Genomic DNA, 21261 nt, shown 5'->3' on the forward strand with positions numbered 1-21261 from the left:
TCAGAACAGATAGTCAGGGGGGCATATGGAACATTTCAGACTGATTAACAACAGAATACATGCACGCTGCCTGAAACAGACTTCAGGAGCCCTTAATCTCTATGTGTAGCACACACCCAATCGGTCTACTTACAGCTCTTGCCTGAGCCTTCTTATCCTGGCCTTGGCGTCGGCCAGCTCCACAGACAGGTGCTGCCTGCTCTCTGTGCGGCGCATGCTGGGGGAGCCGCTGGGGGACTGCGCCGTCGGCACCGGGGGCAAGGCCTGGCCGCAGTCCCTCTCCTGGGTCAGCTCCACGATAGTCTGAGCACAAGCAGGCACACCGTGAGCCAGCAGAGCAAGCAAGACAGTTTGTCATAAAGAATCAAACAGTGGTGAGTTAATGGCAAAAAAAACAACAACAGATAAATGGACCTATGTGTTTGTGCTGCAACGGCTAAACAAATCTTTGCAACAATTTTCCTCAGCTTTTGCATCACATAGCGGCATACATACATACACATGTTTAACACAGATCTTTTCTTGTATTTAATACACGCAGAGACACACCCTGGACAAAGTAACAGGTAGTGGTTAAAGTAGTTTAAGATTAAAGGTCTTAAAATTAGGAAAGAATGTTTAGGGGCAGTACAATAAACAATAACCAAAAACATTTTACAACTGGATAATGACAACTAGTTTGAAAAGCTTCACCTTAAATCATATCAAGGACCCACATAAGCAGAAGGCCATTTCCAAGGTGCATCGTGGAGATTTTCAGTTATTTTGTTATTTTATCTGATACAAATGATAAAATACCTCTTAAAATTCATAGTGCCTGTCTTGCAGAGGGAATCTTTCTGCATAAATGATGATTAACTTATTGTGGGGTTTAACAATCTGAAAGTGCAGTTATTTTGCTCAAAATTTAAAAGTGAAGTGTAGTGATGCAAAGTAATAAGCTTATATATTCTTTTTACCAAGTTCCAATATCCTTGATTCGCACCTGACTTATCCAAATGCTCAAAATATCTTTAGGTGCTTCACATCAAGTGCACTAATGCCAATTAGGTGTGCCGATCCTTACAGGCATCGCTATATAAACAGCGTTCTCTCGTCTCATGTACAATTAGCAGGATGGCAAAGATTAGGTCACAGCACTCCCTGGGTAGTAAGAGCACCAAGGGGGATTATCTGATTAACTGAAAACCTTAAAAGCAATTAACAGCCTCTTGCTAATTGGCCTAACTTATTTAAAGCTACAGCTTACATCCAGGAGAGTGAGACGTAGGCTGCATTACAAATCTGTACTGTTCAGTTATTTAGGAGCACTTACCAAGGAACTGACATGTTCAGACATAACTACAAGAAATGAAAACACATACAGTACATGTACGTATGAAGGTTTCAAAACCGTAATTTAATGCGCAGTGATTTACAATCCACAGCCCAGTGGAGAAGGCAGACTTGGAGCATGATCTCACCAAGCCACTAAGGTTATCATCACTGGTTTTATAGGACAAGGCTGTGGGCAAGTCTCTGTGGCCGTAATGAGAATGTGGGCAATGGGGTTGTTCTGCAGGTCTGCCACTAACAGCAGATCATCTGTACCTCAGAGTGCTCATCCCTCTCATCCACAAGGCGTTTTAAGTGGAAGGCCATGTTCCTGGACAAAGAATCCAGGTCATCCTGGTTCAGATCGGCTGCTTCCATCCACTGCAGGTCAAAGACGTTCTCCTGGTTGTGAGTCACCTTCAAAAGGGGAAGAACTTTATAAAGAAGCATCTCTTTCTAGGACTGGCATATGTGAGGGTCTCTAAATCTCTGGTTTTGAACACTGACCAATATTATTGTGAGAAAAATGTCTGTTTTTTTCGAAAACTGTCTGGGTTCACAAGCAGAGCTGTGGTTGCATACCTCTTGGATGTGAGCAGCTATTGCAGCTTTAGTATCAAAATCTAAGGTCTGGATCTTTTCAATGAATTCTTCTTTCTTCTCACACTGAAAAGAAAAGGAAAATAAGTTAGTGTGAAACAGTCTATGTGAGAGTTAACATTTGCACTGCAAAGATTTCTACAACAATGTAAACAATGGAGCTTTCATTGTGCTGGCTTGGTTATTCTCTATCCACCAACTATCTCAAAGCCATGAACCGCTCACAGTAAAATAAAATATAAATATTGAAAATATGTACGGCTGAAATATTTTAAAGGATTTTCTCTGATGGGCATTCACAAAAAAAAATAGACTAAAAATCAGGCTTAAAAAGCTAAGATTCTTCTGGCTGTATCCCACAAATGTGAGAAAACAAGATGCCTGCCATCCATACCATAAAAAAACAAAACTAAATTTTCCACTGAACATTTAAGAGTGAAAAGATGAAAGAGGCTTCAGAGAATCTCACTTTGGATAAACAATCGGGCCTGTTATTCGGTTTCATGTTTGACATGTAAATGACTATCAATGTATTTATCTTACATAAATAAAGTCTGTTCTGTGAAAAAGCAGCAAATTAGTTGGGTAAGAAGCCCCAGCCTGAGGCGATGATGTATGAACAGATACCAACAACAGACCAGGGTCACACAGATAAGGCCATTTCAGAGTAGCGCAGTACTACTGCTCTCTGAATCGTCAAATCAGGCATCTGAGTAGGTCACCGTCAGAGTCAGTCTGATCTGACTGAATAAATGCACTGGACTATCATTCTAAATGACTGATGGTAAAGGCCATGCATTTCTGCACTTGATCGCAGCCGCTCTACAAGGCAGCAAGAACAGAATCTAGTAAACGGGCCGTGCTGCGTGGGTCACAGTTTCAAGATACAAATGTGGGTGCAACAGGGGAACAAAACAACAGAAACAAGGGAAAATAATTTGGAGGATCCAATTTGGTCATAAGACCTCTTAATTTGCAAATAAGTTATTTACTGTTTGTTTAGGAATGAGACTGGCCATCCTTTGAGGTACACCAGCCCCTAAGTGACCCTTGAGATAAGCATGCATGGCCAGTATACTGTCAGGGCCCGTAGGACTGGATAGCAGGTGGAGGAAAATGCGAACACAAGATGTTCAGCACTCCTGATTGTTAGTTTTAAATATACTGAACTACTGCGCTGCTACATTTCTAAAATAAAACAAATGACATGCATGTATCATTCTGTTACAGAGAACAGCAGACTGCAGGGCATCTCTGCACTGTAAAGGTTTAATATTCACAGCCTCCCAAAGTTGCCCTTAACACCTTATTTTTCCAGTTATTTAATCTGGGACTTGCTTCATATCACACTGTTTATGCTGCTTGGAATGCAATAGGACGATACTGGTGTAGCTCGTGCTTTCAGCACACTGCGTGTCATCGGCAGGTTTCCGAGCAGTGTGTATTGCCTGTCTACTCTCCCACCCTGCACACCCTGATCCAGTTTCTAGAAGTTAGCCGATTTCAGTGCCATTACGGAAGAGATACAATAGCACAAGGGTCTCCAAATCGAATCCTGAAGAGCCTCAGTTCTCTGGGTTTCAAAAAGCACCAACAGCTGGGGGGTAGATCACATTAACCTTGACTTAAGCAAACAAAAAGTACAATTTGCTAATGAAGAGCTCAGTTAGGAAGAAGACCAGATGACCCTGTGGTTTTCCAGAGTGAAGACTGCAGACTGCAGGTCTGGCACATAATCTCAAGGGACAATCAGACAGAAGAGGCTGCACAGTGAGGAAGCAAACTAGGAACCTGAGATTAAACTCAGTAAAAAAAACTTTAACATTTCACTCAGCCTCAGGAAAAAAATGGCAGATGCTAAATCTCACCTGAACTGCACAGCCCAGCAAGAGCAACAGCAATTTCTTCATTTCCTCCAGACCTTGTCCTGTAAAACAGATAGTCTCTTCAACACCGAAAGAGACACGTTGCTTTTTCTTTACTTATCATCGCAACACTGTAAAAAAAGGCATTGATTTAAAGGACTGAACGATTGTGATCCCCTGGATGACTTTAAACCACGGTACCCAAACATGCAGCTCCTCCAGTGAACACAGCCTGTGGCTCCCTGGGAACTCAAGCACAGAGCTGCATGTCCTAGGAGGAGAGAGAACTAAACAAACTGGGAATAAGACTTCCTCTTGACTCTCAATACACACACAGATATGGACCTTGTTCACTAAAAATCCCCAAGAGCGGTCACGTAACATTTCCCACACAATTTGGAGGTTAAATGCATATTGCATTCAGCCCCATGAAAGCATCTTCACAGCATGACAATTCCAAATTCGTTTTTGCTTTTTCAGGAAGTGAGCAAAGACAAAGGTGATAAATCTTAATGAGGATTGTGTGTTTCCTTTAAAGACTGAAAACAAATAAGGCAAAGGTATTCAGAAGTATTTTACTCGGAAGGCAAAATCAATTCTTTAAATGTATTACATTTAACAGCAAATGTGATTTTTTACTTTTTATTTTAGAAATCCACCAGTAAACATTTCACTTGCTATGTACTCCAGATGACTACACAAATAATGTCATTTGCACTGCTGTGATGCCAGCCAATTAAAATAATGCTACCAATGGATTATTTCATCCTACCAGTAAAACCTGCGAGAAGGTGCAATATGCTAATCCTAACATTCTGTCCTTGAACGGATGTAAGAGACACTTGAAAGGGGCACTTTATCACATCTGCTTAAACAAGAGCAGTTGGAGACAGAGTATTAAGAGGGACACAGTATATTAATCATCATAAAGTGATGAAATAACAGCTATGAAAAAGAAAGAGTGGGATAAATTTATCTGGAGGATTAGTCTGAAGATTAATTAGGCAGGTTTCCCTCGTCTCGGTGCTTAATAATCGTCTGTCGCCCAGCTTGGCTTTATTAAGTCCATTCACCGGGTACCATGCTACACAGAATGGAAGGGGAAGGCAATGATTGGTAAAGTAGGTGCTAGAGACAGGTCTGGTATACAAAGGCTTATAGCAAAAGTGCTGATATGAAACTGCATTTAGTGTGAAGGGCTTAAGCAGCAAAACAAAATCCCAAAGACAGCAGCAATTAGACTGAGGGAGTGTCTGGAAAAAAAAGGAAGAAAAGCCTTGACCAGATGTCACTAATTTTGTTTATCCCACAACCAGGGTTAAAAAGGGTCGGTTAACAGCAACTGGAGTATCCTAACTGTCGCCTTAGGATGTGGCCCAAAGACAAGACCACACCACAGCCACAGTGAGTGCTGTAATGGTTTGCAATGAAATTATAAAACTGCTGACATGAACAAAAGAGACCCAGTACTGGAAAATAAATGGTTGCATAATGTAGCCATCATGGAGCATTTGCAAGGTTAGGGAGGAGTGAACGCATCCTGCTTTCCTTTAGAGAAGGGGCTTATTATTATTAAATGGTGCACTCTAGCTCATCATGCAGTCACACAATGTCTAAAGTGATGAACTTTTAAAGGAAGCTAAACTAACAGGTTGTTTTAAAAAGATTAATACCAAGAAAAATAATAGCATTACCAGGCTGAAAGAGTTGGGTTTATGTATAAATAGCTCCACACAAATATCTGATGCAAGGTTTCATGTTAATTAAAAAAAATTCTATCATGATTTTATCATACACAAACGTAAGCTGCAGTCACACAGTGGATTAAGGATTTTAGCCTCAGGTCACTGTTGTACAACTTTCCATTACTTCTCCTGGATTCAGACTGCATGATTCTTTACCATTGCAGTGCTGAAAGGCACTCACGACTGAAGGCAGATGTAGTTAACTTCTGTTAGTGTAAATCCTCATACTTCTCAAGCTTTCAAATATGAGCAACTGAACCAACCCACTTTGTACTGGTTATTTCTGTCAAACAACATGAAAACCCTGTAAATTATATAAAACTTTCAATGTTACTGCCTCGCACAAAGCAGTAGAACTTCCTTAACAGACTGTACTTTAAGTAATGAAATACTTACTTTAAACATTAAAACATTAAACACTCGGTACTATGTGTAGTTCATGCTTGTGTCTAAATGAAGTTGCTTCAGTTGCCACCATACATCTGAATTTCACATTTTAAACTCATAAATATGTATTTAAGCATAAATTGACAGAAAAATAGTATATCTAATTCACAATGTTGGTCGTAAAGAATTTCAGAATGAAATAATAAAGAATGCTATTTGTGAGCATTTCTGCTTTAAGCACTTTATAGCCCCTAAATTAACTCAAACTCAGAAACGAAGGACTGAAATAACACAACCTCTGGCTCTCAGAGATTACACTACAGCAGGAGCCATCAACCATGAAAATAAAGCACCTTGGTTTTTAAAGCAGATATTCAGTCTGCTGCAACAGATAAAGCCAGGAAAGAGAATCTAAACATGTTAGCATTTCTTTTTCAACCTGCGATAGCCCAGGGTGGTTTCAAGTCACTCCTCTGTCCCTAAAAACAGCCTTCACAGATTAAGATTTTCACCGGGGCTGAAAACAAAATCTTCCAGTAGGACAGAGATTACAGGGGAAGTCACTGACACGCCTGCTTAGAGGAAACATGGATGAAAAGCGTGTGAAAAACACAGTAGCTTCTGTGTTTTGGTGGCTGGTGCAGTAAACGAAATGTAAGGCCAGAATAGAAATCTGGCTTTAAGCTTCTTAGATAAAACATTATATGGAAGTTATTTATACATACAAACATTTGTCAAAAAGTTATAATGTAAATGATTTAGAATGCGTTAGAATGTAGACTATCCGGAAGCACTGGAGGCACAGGCACTAAGGCACTGAATGAATAATTTAAAGTGCTGATAAGAAGTGAACTAACTGTGTATACAGCATGGCTTTAAATAACTCATGGAGGTTTTGCTTCACATGAAAGAGGGGTGTCCGTTTACCATGGACATGGTTTATTATGACAATACTTTTCTGCAGAGAATATTCTGGCTCCTTGGGTCACAATACTTGCTTCCTGTCAGGAAACACATGGCCAGAGCTGACACTGAATGACTGCTATGAACTGCACCTCATCCTGTCGCAGAAAAACAGAGGAAAAGGAAAGGGTTCTTTTTCAGGGGCTCATGAGGTTCAGGTCATTTTTACCAATGCAAGAGGTGGCAACTTACATCACTACTCGCCTGCAGTGTTCTATATACTATCACATGAGGATTCCCAAAGAGGTTCAGAGACACTATTTGAAGGGGGATCTTCCAATTCAATTAAAGTATTCAATTGGCTGTCAATTGCACTGATGGCTCTCTGTAGGCCTTTCATATTTCAACTAATTAATTTAAATGAGAGGTGATTACTTTCAGTTACAGAGGCTTGCCAAATTTCACTTGAATTATTTTATGAGGAGAAAATTAGCATTTTTTAAACAATAGATTATCTGAAAGTCAGAACTGAAAGATTAACTCACAGTTTTTCTGCAAGGGACACATTTATACAAATTGAAGCAGGTTTCCTTCAATCTGAAGAGCTTAATCAAACTAATCAAAATAGTGAATATTGCTTTGTGACAGAAGGCAGAAGCTTGAACTCAGTCCTGACTCATCAATCGGGTTCTTACAGAATAGTTGAACAGAGAAGCATGTCTGGGGATTTCAGGCCCAGTTTGTATGTTTCCCAATCCTGTCCCAGAAGATCAGCTGTCTTCTCCAACATCAGATGCTGTTAACCGGACCCTGTTGTTGCAATGTTCCTGTCACAATCACCCCACACTGCTAGGAATGAACATTTGGAACAGGTGTACAATCTGAAGTCTTAATAGAAAGTATTTTAATATTAAGTTTTTTCTTAAATACACAAGGTTTGTTTCGTTCTTCATTTTACTATTATTTCAATCCAAACACCTTGCAATTTATTTCCTGTTTTTCAAGTCACCGCTCTTTGCTAAGTGGAAGCAAAAAACATTTAAGACCTTTTTTCATGTCACACACTTGTCCCAAACTATTACAGGTACAGCACATTCTTGTGTTTTCAACTCTGAAAACCGTATGTGACTCCCGTATTTCAAAGTTGCAACAATAAGGCTTGTATGTGCTTTATCACTTTAGAATCCAGTAATTATTTTCTTCTTGTCATTCTTTTGTTTTGCTTACTTTTAATTTTGTTTCAAGTACAGTATTTGTCATCATACTATGATGCCAAGCATGTCAGCTGCGTCATGGGAGCATGGTGAAGACGGATCTCGAGGTGTATTTTGGAAAACAGAGAGCTAGGCTATTTGAAGGTGCACCCAAGGATAAATGAACTCTATGGTTTTCTGAAAAGCTTTTAGAGGGAAAACTAGTTCAAGTGCTACCAAGCTAAAGAGATTAGCAGTGCCTTAGGAATGGCAGTTTAAAAGGAGAAATATATAAACCTCACACTCTGTAAATTTGTCTTTAATCTAAATGGGCTATCTAAGACGGATGGGCAGCTCTGCTAATATTTTCAAAAAAAGAAAAATTAATATACAATATAGTCTTTTATATTTGTATCTTTTCAGCCTACAATCATTATGCCAAAATATCTAAATGGTAGACAAAACGGACATAAAACTTCAGCAACTGTCGCTTCTAATTAGTCAGACACCCGATCTAATCAGATTTTCAAAATATTTGAAAGCCCTGTGGTGTCTCAAAACTCAAAGAACCCTCTTAAATTGAAGCCCTGGCCAAACAACACATGGCCAGTGGTGTGGTGCTGAAGCAAGGTCATTCAACAGAGAAAGATATTCTGTCATTGGAGGTGATTACGAAAGAAGCTTTGATGAGAACCACTTAGTCCATACTGCTTGATCTCTGTATCTTAAGCAGGGCTGCCTGTTTGCCTTTCATGATAAACCCTACGTTTGTACTGTGGTTGCCCATTGCTGAGCAGTGTGGCAGGCAAAAGACAAAAACAAATTTTATAGATAACATCTTGCAAAAGAAACACCAAAAAGCCTCTAGCTGCAGATGCCAGTGACACGTTATGAGACCCATTCTGTGTATTCTGAATTGTTCCGAGAATCTGAGGATTTAATTAAGTTAGTCTGTCCCTATTCACCTATGAGAGAACGTTGCTACAGTCCTTAAAAAAGTCTTGCTTTTCTTTTGCAATGGAAGAATAGCTCTTTGGGAAATTGATTAGATGGGCGAGAATGAGAACAAGGCCCAGAGAGTCCAGGCCTGGCACTGAGGATGAGGAGTTCCCATCTTTGCAGTTCATGATACTCGATACCCAGTATAGGATTAACAGGGATCTTAAAACTGGCAGATTAGCATGAAATAGAATGCAAAGCTAATCAAGTTAATCACCAAACTGTGCAAATGCCATCAGTACTATGCAGACACCCACAGAGACCTAAAAGAGATCAAATCAAGCTCTGATGTTCTTTAGGACATAAAAACATGAGAGCAGTCAAACACGAAGGGATGCTCCACTGCTCATTCTGGGGAAGTCCACTGGGCTGACTTTGTCAGTGCCTTTGATGCTTTAGATGGATACAGATCTTCATCTCACTAAACTATGACATGAAGTACATAAAACGTGACAGATTAAATACAACAAGTAGATGTTGTATTTATTGAAATAACAGAATTAAAAGTCACAGTCCACAGCTATTGTTGGAGGCATGATGTGAAAGACTAGGACACAAAAAACATTACATACATGACAAAGAGCTACAATGGTCAACCCCACATCCAGCCTGCAGGGAATCATAATAAACCCTTTAAAAATCCAGACCTCAAAGCAGAGAAACTCAAGCCTACTGTAAATTCCCACAGTAACGAGGCCTTTCCATTCCTCCGGAGAACACTAATGACAGTGTAATAAAACACACATGGACTTCTCCGGTCTGGAATCACTTTCAGATGCTATGTCATCACTCAACAGGCCCCTAGGTTCAAAGGTCACAGGCAGGAAGACAGTGGAATGTAGGGCTCTTTTGACATGCAGTTTTCTGCATGATACAGGAAACGTTTAGCTATAAAACTAAACACTATACTGCTTAAAAATAAATATCAGAATCTGATATTGAAGAACAATGAGGTTTTCAATAGACAGTCAATATTTTGGGATAAGCTAAAAATAGTTTTTGAGACTTCCTGCTAACAGCTGGAGTTTCACAGCAGCAACCAGACTTTTTTTTTCTTTCTGGATTCTGAATTCTTTCCTTCCTAACATTCCAGCACCTTACCCTGACATACACTATACTTTCACCATTTGTTAAGCAGAATCGTTTTCCCTGTTTGATAACTGCTGCTTCCTTACATGTTTTTAATGTGATAAACAGGCATGGTTATAATGGAAGTCTGCCATGGATTTTCTATTCATCTTGATTCCATAATGTTATTGTACATTTCTCAAAGCTGTTTTATGATTATACAAAAAACATGCAGCACTATGTTTTTGTCTGAGATTTTGCACAGTGTAAAAGAAAGTCTACACCAGGGCCACAGTGGCTCACAAGGCCAGAGTTCATCCTGGTTTCTGTAGTGTGAAGTGGACTAGAGAACACTTGTCCTGCACAATTCTATCACCCCACAGCAATGCTGGTTCATTCATACAGCTGGATGGCCTAGAGTACCTCAGTCAAGGTACAACAGCACCAGAGACTCAAACCCACAACTGGCACTCGTGTTTTCAAAGCTCAACCAATGATCTTTGCCACCCCCTAAGCACAGGATATTACAATAATCCTTGTATTTAAAATTGTGAACATAAAACTAACGAGAGATGAAAAAGATTTTGAATGGGTCAGTGAAATTAAAAGCTCAGGGTCCCATGTTCTTTCTCAACATAACGCTGGAGAGCTGTGCATATGCTAGACACTGCAGAAAATACAGAACTGCGCAGAGCTAAGTTACAGTCTAAAGCACACTTCCCCGTAAGCAGAATTGGAGAAGTAAATGTTTTCCAAATCTATTGCATCTGTGACATTAAAAAGAGTAGCCTGACTCCTAGTAATGATGTTTTAGGAATAACAGAACATTTCAGCAAGACAAACTTCCCCATGTGTACATTACTGTCCCCACATCAGCCTCTCAGATGTTAAATGCGAAGCAGGTTTTTGTACTGTTCAGTTCAAAGTTCAAGTTCCAAACCTACCTGAGAGAGGATTCTTGCCCAGGACCAGGACATTTGGAAGGGGCATCATGATTAGCTGTTGCAATGTCTCCTAGAAAAACAGAAGCAAACAGTTAAACCAAGATAGGCAGAAGAAGTGTTTGAAGAGGTTATATTGCACAGCTTATTCAATCCAACCTAGCAAACTGAATTATCTCTTTAAGATCCCAGATATTTCCATGAAATTGATTCAATGATATAAGCAAAGTAAACACAAAGACACAAAAAGTTTAATTAATTTTCATCAACTTATTACGTTGCTCCTATTTCCTTCTCGGAATTTTGTGTGAATTCTTAATATTGTGTTGTGAGCAGATACTTCGATTGCAATATGCCATTCTTTTCCAAGAAAAGACGCTTTTGAAATTATTTCCAAGGCTGAAGGTGAGGAACAAGGTGAAGGAATCTATCAGGGCTGCACAGCTTTCAGACCAATGGGCTTCAGAGCACCCGTAAACTGGTCCACACTTGACATCTGCAGTCGGCTTACAGGTGAACTTTCCAGAAGTGATTTTTACTTCACCATTGAGAACGGCAAACAACCAAGAACCAAAGCGAAGGACATATAGAGTATGATCTGCAAAGAAAAATCAGATGAACTCCCTGGAAAAAGTTTTTCTAGCCCTTTAATAATGAAGCACTGATGGCATCATGAGCACTTCCATGTTATCATGTGCCCCAGGCTGCGCAGAACGCGGTCAGGAGGCTCTTCTGACAGTCATGTGGACACTTCATTTCACAAACAAAGCATTTAGTGAAGCCACCCATTTAAAAAAAAAACAACACAGGGTACATAGCCTTCCTATATATTCCCAGAACACACTGATTCTTCACTCGTATGCTACAGGAGCTCCTATTTTAAAAACCCAAAATAAACAGGCACAGCACATCTTCAAAGCTCAAACACAAACACTAGCTGACACAGGATGTTCTTTTTACAGGGGCATGCAGACTGTAAGACTTCACAAAGGGTGGACATTTCCTCCACAAAAGCTAATGCTAATTCTATCGGGTTTTAATGTTCATTGAAAGGCAGCAATAACGGACTTATCAAAAGATAGCACTTCCTTCCATTAACATTTTTATTGAACCCATTCCTCTACTGGGCATTCCCTGCCAAAGCAGTTAGTGTTTGGCTGATCCCCACAGAAGAGTGATGATTTGAATTCACTGCCAGCTACAGAGTGAATCACATGGACTCTCCTCTACAAGCCAGTTTCCTCTGGCATTCTGTTCTTTAGCCAAGTATCTAAAGATAACACCTTCCACCCACAAGATGAGCATATTGAAGTATCTCTGACTTCTACAGCATGTGTGTTTCTAAAACTATCTGAAGTAAATATTCTTATCCTTAAGAGCATCATTAATGGGCTTAAAGAGGGGGTAGTTTTCAGTGGAAGGCTCTCTTTGGGGTCACTTTCTGGAGATGCATTTCTATAACTTTTATTACACAAAATAATTACCTATGCTATAATTCATTTTCCAGCATAGATACCCAATCCCCAAGAGAAAAGATCATTTCTAATGATCATAAAAACAAATAACACTGATTTCAGAATCACTGAATTAAAAGTAAAATTACACATGTTTTTATGCCAAAACCTTTTCTTGTTTCTGTTCATCTCAATATTTTAATATTTTATATTCATAAAACAAATATCAAGGGAATTATTGAAATTGCTTAAAATATGTTAATGCATCTTCATTTACAGCACTTAACATCACACAGCATATTCAACTAACTGCATCAGTTAAAAAAATAAAATGCACCACTGTTCCCAACAAGGCAGGCTGTGAAAAGTCAGCCAGGTCTCTCCCAGCTTTCTGTCACAATGCGATTCCTGTGACCAGCCCAGGCTCCTGCGAGCTTTTATGACATCAGTGAGAGATGCGGCTCTACTCCAGTCAGGGCTGACTCTCCTGTCAGGTGCTGGGGGACTCTGACAGGACGGCATGGGCAGAAGAGCACATCAACAACATCTCATATACAGTACAAAACTGGCAATTCCAAATTGGGCCGGTATGAAAACTGAAATAATCTGAGATTATATATTTTTTAGAAACTCATCATGGTTGGGAGTCCCTAGTAGTGAAAGGGAGAAATTCATTTTCTGGAACACACTACTCAACTATAGGGCACCCCTGGAGCCTCCAGGTCCTTTCTCTAGCCAGACACCTGAGTCTTAATGGGAACATGTCTGTTCTTCGGTTAGCACCACATGGTCTTCTCTGCATTTCTGGGAAATGACTTTTTTTTTTCAAAAAACGAACAAATTTCCTTTTTTGGAGCTGGGCTCTCCAGTCCTCCCAAAAGGCAATTCTGCATTAAGGCTCAAAAAATAAAAACTCAGAAAAAAATAATCTACGCTTTTTTTTTAAAGAGCACTAATTTCTCTTTACACTAATTTCTAAATTAAATTTCTAAATTTCTAAATTCTTAAACATATTTTAAAACAATTTTAGGACAATAATAATAAATCTTTTATCAAACACAGAGCCTTTTCTGTGATGTGGTTCCCATTTCCCCCCTCCATGGCCACCTGGGTCGCAGATGAGGAATAAACAGTATATGCATTACACACATGAAATGACACTGAGATCCTAAGTTTAGATGCGAGACACTATTTATTCCAAAACTTCTCTAGCTTGGAAACAAAAAAGGAACCCGAGAGAGAACTGAGCAGCTGTACGTATGGCACCAAGCAAAATGTGCTGGACTTCAAATGGAGTCAGTAGCTATGTGCATTGTGGTATGCTGTGACCCTGATGGACTCTTGGTAAACACTCTCTGCTCCCTCATGTCGAGCACAGGGTCACGAAGCCACCGGCTCCACTCCGAGGAAGCGTGAGAACTGTTCTCTCGGCCACAGCCAGGACCCTTTCTTACCCACTATACCACAGAGAAGCACGCGGTCGTCTGTTACATGGGCCTGGTGCCTGAAATTAGGTACTGCTCAGACAAAGACACTATTCTGGTTATCAATCCAAATTGTCCGTATATGTTGCAGTACTGAAAAATAACAAATAGCTGAAGAAATGCTGAGTCCACATAGTCACAAACTCTTGTTTTTAGCATAATTATCTGCTGCTATTTCTACAGACACTGTCGACGATAACAGTGTCATCTACTATATAAAGAAATCCCACATATAGGCCAGTTAGTGTCAACACAGCACTTTGAGGATCATTGTTTACTGAAATCTGTACCACTCTGATATCTCGGGCTCAACCTGACAGATTATTTTTCAGAAACACGTTTTTTGCTGAAATGGGTGCCTGTCACACCACTCTAAAAACAAAACAACAACAAGGGGAAATTAAACCTGTAAGAGCCAGAGAGGATCAGCTGAACTACAGAACTCTCTCTCTACAGTGAGAAACGAAGCTTACTTAAAAAACAAAGTACTTTACAACAATCAAGCATCATGTCTTGTGTGATCAAAGCAAAAAATTAAAAAAACAGAAATAACATATCAATACAGTACACAAGATGCCAGAGCTGATTGATAAATTATGGCAGCGTAAACAGCAAAATGGAGGTACAGAAGCTCTACCGAGGAGCTTTGCCAAGATCATGCTGCTCTTTGATGCCTGTCATTAAACATTTATTTTAAGTATACCCTGCTAAATCCACAGCAATGTGAGTTTTTCAGTTCAACAGTGAAACACAACACCAGATGGAAATGTGTTTGGAGCTGAAAATAGGAAGCAATTTGTGCACAAATGGTTGCGAGAGTCTGGAACAATCTACCCAGGGATGTTTGTCAAACGTGATATCCTGGCACATTGGAAGAAATGGCTGGATGAAATCCTACGATTATGACAGCAACCATATAAGATGGGAACAGAGAATGTCAGAATATGTTTCACAGTCATCCGTTCCTACTGGGAAAAGGTAGCTATGTATTTTGAGGCAAACAGATAAAACTGTGTACATGTGGGTGTGGAGAAGGAGGTCATGTGTTACAGAAACAATCCATTTCCATTATATTAGTCTTTGTAATCTTTGCAATGTTGTTGTTCACTTCCAATACAGCAGATTACTGAGGAAGGATGCCTTTTTAGATTCTGAAATGTCTCTCTCCATCTATAACTAGCTTTAATTTACACAGAAATCACTATAACTTTCTTTGTTGCGTGCCTCCTCATGCTGAATTAGCCCCTATAGAAACATTTTCAGTTTTGTCTGGGGGATACACTATGAATCAGCTCACAGCCTAAAACAAGCCTGTGAAAATGGGCAGTGGAAAAAGAAACGATTCACATCCTTACCTATAATGCTTCCTATTGATTTATTTCAGTAGTACTGCCCTGTAACAATAGAAGTCAACAAACAGCAAGCGCGCATAATGTTATAGGCTAATTACAACAGGTTTTTAAAGGGTTCAGCAATTTTCATCTTTAAAAACACATTTTCATTAGCTTGGACTGTAGCTGAAATAAGGCAGAGTACAGCATGTGAATTAACATTTTGGCAGTTGCCCCTCTAACCTCTTCACCTGTCATCAGCTATTTACTCCTTTTTGTGATAAGACAAAGCATGTGGAGTGCAGAAGGATATCTTGAGTATAAGCCCGTTTCTCAGGGTTGGTGCCAACTAGGATTGTATCACTTAAGTCACAGAGCCAAACTTATACAGACCAAACTGAGGTCTGGAGAAGAAACACTGCAGCCACTTCAATAAGGGCTAGTAGATCAGTCCCTGTTAAGCACAAGCTGCCTGGAATCTTGCAGGATTTTTGGGAAAAGATACAAGACACTGGAAGTTGTTGCACTGTTCAGTACAGTATTATATCCAAAACTGGACTTCGATGACTCTTTATCTCTGAGAGCACTAAATACCATTGATGAAAGTCAGTCCTCTTACTCAGAAACGCTAGAGCACAAGATGTACATGCTTGAGGACTCTTTTGGAGATTTTTCCAAGTGATCTATTCACAGCAGATTGCTAGTATAGGAATCCATGCATAAGTCAGAACATCTTCTCACATATTTCCATTGTCAACAATAAAACCCCAAGTGCTTTTTCTTGACTTCAATTCATCACTCATGCATCTTAATGAAAACACATGCTGAAATTAAATGGAAAATACAAATTCAGGATGTACAGTGCATTAGCTATGGAGTACTTTCTACACGTGCTTCACAGTGAGATATCCACAGATCTAAATACAAAGATCTAGATAGACCATTTCATTAGGATGAAAAACATTTACAGCAGTACCAACTTTCCAGTAGTTCTATAAACATCCTGACTTTTTGTCTGTAGCCAATATGGGTGTCTAATCATGAATAACGCTGGTGTTTTCCTCAGCTGAGAGAACGAAAACCGCGCCCCAAGAACAGGTCACATTTCAGTCTAGAAAAACAGTGAAGAAGCAGGAAGCTGGGAGTCCCCATTTTATGACAAGCTACCAAGGTGTCACTTACAGCCCTCAGTGTTTAGTGCATAAAAGTTAAACACGGCGCTATAAGCCTGGTGTCTGTCATGGTACAAGCACCTTTATAACTTTAAAGGAGAAAGCAGCTCTAAGGAATTATTTTCCTTAACTCAACATCAAAATATTTGCTCGATAAAGAGCATGTGTAGACTGAAACTCTGATCTTGGGGTTAGTATGATAATTTTGGAGGGAACATAAGACATATGTGCAGGTTTTTTGTTTTTTTTCGTCGTACCTTTTTAAGTCCCTAAAACTTCACCACCTTGCTGCTGCAGTGCAGTGTCCAGTTTACCTGTGGCCCGTGTCGCCACACCCGGTTCCCTGCTCTTCTGTGAAAGGAGGAGATTGTGAAGGCCCTCTGGGGGGATATACAATGACGAGCAGTGCCTTGTAAACTCCTGAACGCCTGAATTACAGTCGACTCATTCTGCAGAGCCAGGAAAGGTTGCCATGGAGACGTCACCAGGCTTATTCATCCCTGCCTGGCTTGTCAAGGCCAAGGGCTAGATCAGTCTCCCTCTTCTTCAAGTCTTTCACTCCTATCTGCGATGAACAAAATTACATTTTTTCAAAAAAGAACAATTTTGCTGAGACATGGTCCAATTATCATAAGGGACCAATAAAAATGTAAATGGGAAAAGGAATGGAACTGGGATTTGTTACTGTATGTGCTCCATTGTCAAAAATGACAGTATTTGCAGTTACAAAGCACCAAAATAATCCATCCCTTCTAGGTGAATATTAAAAAAAAAAGATTCACTTCTCTTCTTCATCAAATATACAATAAATAATATGATTAAAAAATCCTACAACACTAAAATTGAGGTTATTATCCCAGATTTAAAATCAATTTTACATATACATGTTAATTTCCTGCTATAACATTCATTCTTCCTTTGGAGAAAGCATGTACTATGGATTTCGAATGAATGTGAACAGTTCCAGCCAAAAGTATCATATATTATTTACATGACACACAGTAAATGCGTCTAGAATAGTCTATAGACTATTCACTTAGTCAATGATAGTCAATTAGTCGGGATCTATTAATGAAGAGCATATTGAGACCTGCAACATTTTTTATACTTTTAAGTATGGCTGACTTTCCTAAAAGGTTTCATAACCGTCCAGTGGGAGTCACTGCAGTAATTAGCTCCCCTTCCCTTTGTTCTCTGCTGCTATCCATCTTCTTCCCTGCACTCAGTGTGGGGACGGCCCGGGGCCTCAGGCTGCTCCTGCTGCAGAAGTTCACTCCAGCCAATCCAGGCCTACATGAGCCTCACGCTGCTGCGGCTCTCTTACACACTCCTTCAGGGCGGTGAAACCATATGGCTGTAACCTGCCCCACCACCTTCCAGCCTCTCCACATCTGTCTCCAAGCCCGGTCACTTCTCAAGCTCTGGATTCTCAGGGCAGTGACAGCTCGCCTCCAGAGCCGCCCTCATCAGAGGCCCAAGACCTCCTCCTACACTTCCCCGAACACGGGATCTGAAAAGCTAATTAGTAACCAGGACTGTTGCTCTGCATTTAACGGCCAGGGCTATGACAGTCAGATCAGTACTCACTGACCTAAAGCAAGTACAGAGGGCAAAGAAGTTTACAAAGGTCCTGGATGCAAAAGCGCTGTAAGGAATGAATTCCATCTTTCTTATTTTCAATGGTCGTGAAAACAAACCAGTCCCATCTCCCCCCCCCAAAAAAAATCTTTCCAACATGAACCCAACACAGGTCGACACAGGAGCCACGCTGTGGCACTACTGAGAGATAACGAGCAGCTGTGCAAGAGGGGAAACAGGCTGCAGGTCAATCCCCATTCCTCCATTACCGATTTACTTCAAGCGAAGAAATCACTTGATTACCGATTTACTTCAAGCGAAGAAAATCTGTAAAAGCCAGGAACAAAAACTGTGCAGCAGCTTAGCTCTGTACTGCATGCTGCAAGACAGTGAAGATGAAAACAGCTAAGCAGTTGATCAGACAAATACTGACTAGATTGATAAGGACATTTTACTTTCCAAATCAAGACTAATGCATCCATTGAATCTGCAAAGTCAAGAAATGTGAAACAGTAAAGGGAGCAAAAGGCTTGTAAGTGGCTTATATGCAAGTTCTTAAGCTTTCTGGTAGTTGCTGGTAGTTCCATCTGCAAATAAGGCAGAAGATATCACAGGATTTAAGTCTGTTCACAACTGAAGTCTACTGCTTTTTTAAAATCAGGTCACTGCAGAAAGATTGATATCCACTTTGGCCATTGAACGCAAGAGGCTTTATGACACAGACTTACAATGGGTATAACAAGGAATGGCAGTGAGGCATTTGTAAATGCAGGCTACTGCTTGAGGCAGCCTACAGGTCTACATTACAGACGAAGTCCAGAGACTACCTCAAATTATTTTACCAAACTTTGCAAAACTCCCTGTGACTTTATACTATAAAAATCCACACTGAGGAAAATTAATCTTCCAGTTCCAGTATTATTACACTAAAACTAACGTGTCTCTTTACTGCTGTTCAAGCCATTGTATTCTAATTAGCTGGGAACACAAGCCAGAGCTTGTTCCTTTCCTTTTTAGTGTGTCCCAAAATACTTCCTGAAAATGAAGCGTTTTATAATTGTTTAAATGCTTTTAATGAGTGAAACCAGGAACTGTAATTTGCCAGATAAAATCTTGTGCGTCTTTCAATGTGCCTTGGCTTCCTAAAGTAATTATGCTCCTTCAGCAGAAAGCCCGCTAGCAGGACAGCAGTGCATGTGGCTTTCAGTCACTTGGGGGGTTATAGTATACTGGAAGCGAGGACGATTTTACATCAGAAAAGACAGAAACCTGCAGATCCAATAAGGTATTGCAATTATTAGAAAAGATACAGAATAAACAAGGTCCTCTCAAGCCACCTCTATTTGTGAATTGTGTTGAGCTGTGAGGAATTTCATATGACTTGTGAAGTGCACTGTATAAAAGCAAAATTAATATTGCCATACAGAGAGGGGACCAGGGTCTCAAAGCAGTTATTATTTATTAACTAATTATTCATTTGGTACAGAAAAAAGTCAGGGGAAAAAAAAATCATCCACTAGCAAGAGAAAGCAAAGGCAAAATAGGAGGACAAAATGTAGTGTCTGATCAAGCACAGAGAACATCCATGAAAATTGTGCACATGCAACACAAATCACAGATGTCTGCAGCGCAATGTGAATCAGATGCATGTGAGCAATGCATCAAATTAAAGCAGTTCATCCTCCTTCAGAACGTGAGCTGAGAACAATTTCTTCTGTAGCTCAGCGCAGCATGCTAGTGTGAGAGACAGCGATGCTGCCTTACAGCTCTTGGATGCTGAGGCTCAGTTTCCGAGCCTCTGGGGTACCCAGTGTCTGGGGTTTCCATGTTCTTCCCACATCTGTGTTTTCGTGGGGTGCTCCAGTTTCCCTTCATCTGCCAAAGATGCCCACCATGTACCGTAGATAGCCCGGCCTTGCATACCACGTTGTATGCAGACACACTGCATAACTCACAAATGTTTTATGATATTCACTCAATTATTATAGGATTGATATTATTACATATCATTCCTATTCTGCAAGGTTTGGAAAAACAACTTTTCTGTGACTACACACACAAAGTGCAATGGGTGTTGGAAATCACCCAGCAAAGATAATTTTCAAGGCCACTGGCATTGCAGGGGCTTTTCACAAGGTTACTGTACAAAGCTGCTCAATAAGAAACAGTTTCTGCCAAAACTTCCAAGTGGCCTATCTCAAACAAAGGCCAGTTTTGTACAAAAAAGTAAATTTCTGTACTTCTGAACTCAAAAGACAACTGAAAGTCACTGTGCTTGCAGACTATAGTACATTCATGTAATTTCCAAAGCAAATCTCAGACCTCCAGAACAAACATGCTTTTTACTAATTCAACCCAGAGGAAGCTGCATCCTTCAGCCTATAGTACAGTACACTTTACTTACAAAAACATACTAAATTAGAAAAGTAATTATAGCTACTACAGTGGTGGGGAGGGATAGGACAATTTTAAGCTTAAATAGATCTCAAAGTAGCTCTGCCTGTTAACTTGTGCTCAAAAAACACAGAAAGCTCAAATTGTGAGTCACAAGTTTGCCCATTTCCGGAAACTAGCCCTAATTCCTTTGAGACCAGACCTATTTCTCTCCGAGAATGAGCTACTGTTCACCAGTTTATGCAGTCCAAATAAAAACCTCCAGTTACCTAAGAGTTTCCATGCAGCGTGGCCTGTTTTCATTCAGCTCTTTTAAAAGAATCTAAGATGGCGATATCTGCTCTTTTAATAAAAGGATAATACATTGAGAATAGATGATGCAAATGTGCATTTGAGTTCATTTTGTACCCTGTTAAACAACACTACAATTCACAGTTCAAATTCTTGAGACCTGACACCAACCCAGAACAGACTGCTTGTTTAATTCACTATTCAAAAATAATTACTTTTCACAAAAATATGATTTACAGTGTGTTCTGAAGAGAGCCATTTAGAAACAACGAACCTTATATTTCAAACACCTTCCTCCTTGACATGGATGAGAAAATACCAAGTTTCCAACAGCCATAGTGAGCATGCTGACAAATTAAACCTCACAGATACTAGAGGCAACAGGGAAGTAAGCGGTTATTACAAATAGCCAGGGCATGAAAACAGAAGACAGAGGCTCTTGTTTGTAAGATCTATCCCTGATTCTTAATTACTAAGGAAGATTACAGTCCTTAATAAATCAGTACTAATATATTACCAGTATGAGGACATGAGGGATTAGC

General features: G+C 39.9%; 1 protein-coding gene across 6 annotated transcripts in view; it reads right to left on the bottom strand.

Moving 5' to 3' along the window:
• Window positions 1–21261, bottom strand: part of ccdc88aa (coiled-coil domain containing 88Aa) — a 69140-nt gene that overhangs the window by 31779 nt on the left and 16100 nt on the right. For all 6 annotated transcript variants that reach the window (XM_069179783.1, XM_015362450.2, XM_015362447.2 and 3 more), the window contains exons 4-8: window positions 11019–11088; window positions 3783–3841; window positions 1897–1980; window positions 1591–1731; window positions 134–303 (exon numbers count right to left, since the gene is read on the bottom strand). In XM_069179783.1, the coding sequence (XP_069035884.1) occupies window positions 134–303; window positions 1591–1731; window positions 1897–1980; window positions 3783–3841; window positions 11019–11088 (524 nt within the window). The remainder of the gene's footprint in view (window positions 1–133; window positions 304–1590; window positions 1732–1896; window positions 1981–3782; window positions 3842–11018; window positions 11089–21261) is intronic.

This window comes from Lepisosteus oculatus, chromosome 17 (genome assembly GCF_040954835.1).
Source record: "Lepisosteus oculatus isolate fLepOcu1 chromosome 17, fLepOcu1.hap2, whole genome shotgun sequence".
NCBI lineage: Eukaryota > Metazoa > Chordata > Actinopteri > Semionotiformes > Lepisosteidae > Lepisosteus > Lepisosteus oculatus.